At 48.8% G+C, this 6922-nt stretch overlaps 1 protein-coding gene across 1 annotated transcript; it reads right to left on the reverse strand.

Annotated features, from left to right (window-relative positions):
• Positions 1–2177: 2177 nt before the first annotated feature.
• LOC103527349 (transcription cofactor HES-6) lies at positions 2178–3856 on the reverse strand. The gene is made up of 4 exons (XM_030456461.1): positions 3794–3856; positions 3234–3329; positions 3011–3089; positions 2178–2620 (listed from the first exon to the last, which is right to left on the reverse strand). Exons 1-4 carry the CDS (start codon positions 3854–3856, stop codon positions 2178–2180), a joined length of 681 nt encoding a protein of 226 aa, XP_030312321.1.
• Between the last annotated feature and the right edge of the window lie 3066 nt (positions 3857–6922).

Raw genomic sequence — 6922 nt, forward strand, 5'->3', positions numbered from 1 at the left:
CAAAACAACAAAAACAACCTTACTGATTAGAAACAGGAAATAATAAAACTCACCAACCACGAAGTGTTTTCAAATGCACAGAGTAAACAAGTAGAGATGGTGAGAAACAGATATTACCACTGATTTCTTTTCAACACAGTAACCATAGCTAATAATTTGTTTGACTGGGGGTTTACAGCTTTTAGGAAGAAAGTATGTTTTTAGGATGATGCTGTCCAATCATAGGAAAATATTTTCATCACAGCCTCTCCCAGCACAGCAATAAAGTGTCCACAAGTGCCAGGAGATGCCTTAATGACACCATCTAGAAGTAAATGAAAACTTCAGGCCCCATCTGTGCCTCTTCCCTTCCTCACTGGTGTGCAGAGCCCAGTGCTGGGCAGCGGAGGTTCCTCTGATGAGTGCAGCCATGGGAGCCTGTGTGGCATGAGGGCTTTCTCTAAACTCTGCAATATGCATGACTGCAAACTGGGAAGGTCTTCTGTCATTCCTCTTCCAGGATTTCTCAATTTGCTTTTCCTGAATGCTTTCCCTGCCCTTGAGTATTTGTGTGCTTTGCTGTGGCTGTTTGCTCGGGCTGACTCCTGACACACTTTATCTGGATTTTGTGGTGGGATGATTTGGATGCATGTTCTATATTATTGATCACTCTGGGGGTTCCCGTCAGTAAAGTGGGAAGTCCTAATTTTCAGGGAGAGGGTGGAAACTGAGGTTGCAGTAAGATTTGCACAGTTCTGTGTCCTTACCTGCCTTCTGGCCCCACAGCTGAAGAAACCTGCTGCGTGTAGGCCAGTTGTTTCTCCTCCAGCCTTTATGCCACCTCTTCTAATGGCCTTTCAAGAGGGCTGGATAAAGGGTAGAGCTTCACAAAAAACCCCGGAGGTGGCAATTTTGACTCCTTCAGCACATCATCAAATAGATCTCACTGCATAATGAGCCCCTCTGAACTGCGGGTCCACTAATTAGTATGCGTGGTGCTTGTTTAAGAGCTCCTTGCTCTTTCATTTTAACTGTGAGGAACTTTTAACTGCCTTTGAGATGAAAAAAACTGACCAAATGTTGCTAGCAAGCTGAGCAGATTTGTCCCAGTTGTCTTGGTCAAATTTGTGGAGAAGTTTGCTTTCTGCTTAAATCTCTGCAATTTCCTTATGACTAAAAGCTAAAGCATTGATCCAGACTGCTAAATCCAACTCCTGATGTCTTTCCTAACTTTTTAAGTACTACTGGGATCCAGGTAATTCTGCCTTTGTCTGTGATGCACACTGCTTTTTCTACAAAGAATCAAGGACAAAACCCAAACCATCACTTTCATCCAAACCCAGAAAAAACATTTGCAAAAGAAGAAAAGCAGATCCCCAAGTACTGTATATCCAGAGCAGACAGGATGAGGCTGGGAGGAATATCAGTTGTTACCTGGCAAAAGTTTATTTTGAGCTTTTAGTTACAGAAGCAAACAAAAAAAATCCCTAAATATAACTATATGTAACATATATACATACATGTAACTCACTAGTTAGTGACACAGTAGTTTTTTGACACTGTATTGTCAGGATGTTTGGAGGGCTGGGAACACTACAGCCAGAGTGAGCAATCCAGACAGCATATCTAAACAACCTACAAAGTCCAAACCAAATCTCTCCAGGTTTTTTTGTTTGTTTGTTTTGTTTGTTTGTTTTGGGGGGTTTTCTTTTTTTCTTTTTCTAATTGCTGCATCATTGTTACAGGAATCAGAATTGAAATCTACAGCTGCACAGGGATACTAATAAAACTAAAATGAAGAAGAGACTGTCTCTTTACCCCTTTATCCAACAAAGCAGTCTTGCTGGCTTATGTGAGAGGTAAGCCTGATGCCAGAGAGGGTCATTGTTTGTTGTCTTGTGTTTTTATTAATAGGAAGTTAATTATTTTAAGAATGTAATACAAGAAAGCTATATAATTAATATAAACTACAGAGCACAAGAGGATTCTATGCAATAATTTAGATGTATTAAATAAATATAAAATAATAGCAGCCTTCTACAATGCAGGCTACACATAGGTTTACTTCGGCTTGAAGTACCCTGGTCTCCAGTACACCTACAGGAACAGACTTGCTCCACAAGTGTTTTAAAGAAACATATCTATAAGATACATACGTAAGAGTGTCTAAGGTTAGGATAAACATTTGAAAACACACTTTACCATGGTCTCCACATATCTAATGAGCCCATTCTAGGGTTGTTATGGGAAAAATTTGGCTGCAGGACCTGTCTGGGAGGCGCAGCATCAGCCTGGTTGAAAGCCAACATCGATGGCAGCTGGAAGGAATTTTTGGAAGCCTTGTTCTCCGCTGGATAGAAGCGTTCCTGGGATGGGTTTGTGCCCTGGGTGCTCCCCTTAGGGCTCAGGGGCCTTTTTGGCATCAGGAGGGGCTGCTGAGATGGGCTTGAAGACCTTAATGCCGCTTTGCAGGCGTCTTCGCCAGACCTGGGTAAGGATTTGAGCAGGTGGTTGAGCAGGCGTGCCCCGAGGGTCTTGTCCATCCAGTCGCAGGTGAGGAGGAGGTTGTGAACCTCGTGCATGCACTGGATGTACCCGGTGCTGTACCTCTGCTGGGCTTCCAGGCCCCCTTTGGAGTCAGCTGCATTGGAGGGGAGACAAGAGGACTTGGCGAGGGAGTAAAAGCTGCCCGCTATGTTCCTGCTTAACCTCATTCACCGGGCTCTCCAAGGGCACAGGGCCCTGGGGGGCTTGGTGCTAAGGGCAACTGGGCTTTTCGCTCAGCTGAATGGTTTTCCCGCCGCCAAGAGCAACGTCAGACCAAGCAGCAGCTCTGGAAGGCAAAAAACCTTCCGTAGGTTACCCAGTGCCCGGCTCCATCTCCCCATCTAGTGGAGAAAGCTGGAGCCGAGGAGCAGCCCGGGCCTCAACAGGTTTGAAAGATGCTTTTGTCAACTTGCCCGCGGTTAAACCTTCCGCCCCCTCTGCCCCGTGGCTGCCTGTGCTGGCAGGGTGGGGACTGGGCACTCACCCATCAGCTTGCTGCTCTGGATGTTCTGGAGGTGTTTCACCGTCATTTCGAGGATGTCTGCTTTTTCCAGCTTAGACTGCTGATAAGGAAAGGGTGCAGCAGTTAGAGGCAGCGAAGGGATGTGTACCATGCCCTGTTTTTCAAAAGAAGAGACACTCCCCTGTCTCCAGACTGATCTCCCTCCAGCAAGAGGACAAGAAGCAGCATAAAAATGAGCACTTACATCCAGGTGAAATGCACCCACAACAGTCTCCTTAAGCTGGTCCAAGCAGTTATTTATCCTTTCCCTTCGTTTCCGCTCAATGAGGGGTTTCCTTAACTGCCAGGGGAAAGAAGAGGAGGAAGAATTGCAGTTAACATTTTTTTCTTTCTCTTCCTGCTGCAGTTCAGCGAGGACAGCGAGCTCCACCTCCTGCACCAAGCCAGTGCAGGGTGATGCGAAGCTCAGCAGGGAGAAAGGACAAGGTACAGATGGAGAGTGCAACATCTCCAGCTCCTGTCACAGCCTGTCCTTTACAGGGTATCAGCTCTCGATTCTCTCGCTTCCACTCGTTTGAAGCAGAGTTTACCCAAATGCAACAGAGATGAACCTTTCTAAGCTGGAGAAAGGAAGGAAGAGACAATACCCACATGGCTTAATTTCAAGGAAAGCATCTTTATAGTAAGAGGGAAAAATTCTCCCAACTCTGTTTCCAAGACGCGGTGCCCACAGCCCCAGCACCCATGCCACGCATGGGGCTGCTATGGGGCTGGCGTGGGTGCAGCAGCACGGAGGGGACCTACCTTCCTCTCCTCCTTGGTGCTGGCCAGCTTGTGGGTCCCGCCGGTGGTGGCTGTGGCTGTCATTGTAATCCAGCCCAGCCTGGGTGCCAGGAGAACAGGGACGGGAAGGAGGCACTGGGGCAGCGGGTCGTTCCTGTCCCCGAGGATGGGCTCTTTGCCGCTCCCCTGCTCCTCTGCTGTATTTATAGCCCAGAATTAGCATGTGAAAGGGGACTTGCCTTGGCGGGACTTCTTTTCCCACATGAAGGGTCGAGCCCGGAGGTTTGTAGCCATCAATCAAAGCTGACAGGTCACTGCTTCTTTTCAATGACCACGCTGGCCCCCCCAAATGGCGACAGATGTCCAGCCTCTGACGCCGGGCTTTGGAGGGCTCTTTTGTTTGGGAAGAAGGGAAGGAAAATGGGAGCGCTCTGAGCAGCTTGCACGGCTCCTGGCTTAATTTGCACAGATTCCCAGGGAGGGAAACAATAGCCGGGAAGCGGTTGAGTTACACCTGGGAAAATGCCTTCCACCCATCTTTTTTCCCCTCTATCTCCTTGAAGCAATGCCTATTCTTACTGGCCAAGCTCCAGCCATTTCACGTCTTGAAGCAGACTCTTAATTTAATAATAGACTACCTGAGCTAGGAGTTCCTGCTCCCGTGAATTATTATTGCAAGGTAATGATGATCAATTAAAAACTGTTGACAGTAGATGCCTGTAGGAACATTGTTTCCACCACAGAAATATCCCAGGGAAAACATGGGAACTTTACTTACCTCTCAGGAACCCAAATTCTGGGTTGCACATGGCTGGGTGAAGGAAGCACACAAATCTAGGTTTTGGCTGCTGTGTAGAACTTAATATTAAATTTACAGACCATTACAGATGCAAGGGAACTTAGAGGTGAGTTAGTTCTGTGGGATTTTTACTTTTTTTGGTTTTTGTCCCCATACTACAAGGAGCCTTGGGTAGCTTTGGAGAGAAGGGTGTTTTTCTGTTTGCTCTGAAATGCTGGCATAGAAGCAGATGAGCCTTTGGAGGAGGCTTGGCACAGGATGAGAATGCACATTTATGCTTCTTCACTTCTGCCTGGTCTGAGGTGGGGGGGGTGGAGTATGAAGGTGTTTTTCATGACCTTGCTTTTGCTTTCTGATGGCTGCTTTGCTAATGAGCAGGATTTGGCAGTGTCCTGTGGAGTCCTGCAAGTGAAGCCCTTTGGGGTGGTGTCAAATGTGTCACCTTATTGAAATGGAGAGGAAGCTGCTGCAGTGGTCCAGAAGCCATCCCAACCCACCGGTGGGATTTCCCAGCACCCAGCACAAGGCTGCAGCTTCAGAGCCCCCTCCTTCCCTCCAGCCATGGGTGGGGATGTACCCCACTTATAACAGGTGAGTTATGACAGACATCATGTCCCTTGCTTAAGCACCATGTGGGTGTGTGTTTGCCTGTCTGTAAATGCAAACACACTGGCAGCATGTCTGTCCACCCTGCTGCCTGGGCTCATCCTGAAAACATGTCCCCAGATGTGGCATTTCACAGGCAGGGGTTGTTTGTCAGTCAGACACAGAGCTGGGGTGCAGCTACCTTGTTTTATAAGCACCCTACTTGGCAAGGGCCTGGCTGTTCCACTGTGAGCAAAGGGTTTGGGAGGGGAAGGTTTTTAACTTGTCCTTTGGGCCAGGTGATAGGAGCAGGGATGGGTTTATCTCAGGTGCATCCCCCACACAGCAAAAAGAGGTTCCACTACCCTTTGAGGGAGCCCCTCACATGAACCAGCCCTGGCTGCTCACCAGAGAAGACTCCTTTGATTTTTCAAGCTTTTTCCAGCCCACCCACGGAAGTGGAGCCTTGTAGGTATTTATAAAAGGCACCCATATGGCCACAGGACTCAGAAGCTTGGTGTGGGGGAGGGCTGTGGGTTGGGGTAGGGTTCTGCCCTGTACATGTGTAGGGGGGCATGGAGTGGGTGCACCCCTGGCTCTCTGCAGTTTGCTAGGGTGCTCAAGGCTGGCAGATCCTGCTCAACAGCTGGGCACACAACTTCTGACTGGGTTTGTTACTGTGGGGAAGAGAGGTCCCCTGTTCTCCCCCAAATTCTTCACCAGCACCTTGTGCAGAAGGAGGCACCTTCCTGAGGCCTTGGGAGCAGGAGGGGGAAGCCTGAGACCACCTTAGCTCCAGACACAACTGAGCATTGCAGAGGTGTCAGCAAATGCAGATTTAGCTATAAGCTCTGAAAAACAGCTTCTGTGTCTGCTGGCACCTCTCCCTGGCCAGGCATGGCTACAGGGTGCTGTATATGCACCCTGTGTTGGTGGCCCAGGGTCTGGCCAGCCTCAACATCTCTCAGGTGTCTGTGGTAGTAGCATCTCCTCCCTCGCTTTCCCTTGCCTCCTCAGCCTGGACTGACTGCTTCTGACTTGCCCTCCTTCTCATTTTCTTTGCCCTGTGGGTGCAGCTGAGCTCCTGGGTGAGGGGAATGCTCTGCCAAAGGGTCACACACTGCCTTTCCCTGCAAAGCAGCTTCCACTCAGCAAGCAGGTGGGGGGCAGCTGGTGGCCAGACAGCGGGTACTGAGGAGGGATGGATGTGATGGGGGCCAAACACAGCATGGAGGCCCCCAGCACCCAGCCATGGAGGGTGCCCAGCTCAGACAGGGCAGCTGAGCCCCCAGCCTCGATGGGGTGAGACCCCCAGCAGCCATTGGAGTCCTCTCCGGGTGAGCTCATTTCAAGGTTCATTTGTAAGACAGCTCTGCAGTGAAAAAGAGGAGCAGCTTTTGCTGTAAACAGTTATTTTACACCTCTCAGTCAGGGCAAAGACCTTTATTTTGGAGGCGGGGGGGTGTGGGCGGGAAAGCTGCCCAGGCTCTGGGGGAAGGCTGACGTCTGTGCCGGGGATTGTAGGGACCCAACGGGCCAATGCAAATTAGCATTAAAGGGAGCTTTCTGCAAATTCCCGCTTTCCTTTTGGATTGCCCACTGCCAGGTTTCCCTGAAAAGGGGATTCTCCTTCATAAACAAAGCCTCCTTTTTTTCCTTAGGCTTTCTGAAAAAAAAAAAAAAAAAAAAAAAAAAAAAAAAAAAAAAAAAAAAAAAAAGAAAAAGGAAAGAGAAAGGGGTCAGTGCTGCTTGGAGATTTCTTTTTT

This window comes from Calypte anna, chromosome 9 (assembly GCF_003957555.1).
Source record: "Calypte anna isolate BGI_N300 chromosome 9, bCalAnn1_v1.p, whole genome shotgun sequence".
Taxonomy (NCBI): domain Eukaryota; kingdom Metazoa; phylum Chordata; class Aves; order Apodiformes; family Trochilidae; genus Calypte; species Calypte anna.

Bases quoted from the DNA above. Each gene is read 5' to 3' on its own strand.
- LOC103527349 (XM_030456461.1), bottom strand. From the start codon at position 3,856: ATGACAGCCACAGCCACCACCGGCGGGACCCACAAGCTGGCCAGCACC. The intron at 3,330-3,793 runs GTAGGTCCCCTC...TTCCCCTGGCAG, and splicing joins GCACCAAGGAGGAGAGGAAG to TTAAGGAAACCCCTCATTGA. The intron at 3,090-3,233 runs GTAAGTGCTCAT...TTTCCTTATCAG, and splicing joins TGGGTGCATTTCACCTGGAT to CAGTCTAAGCTGGAAAAAGC.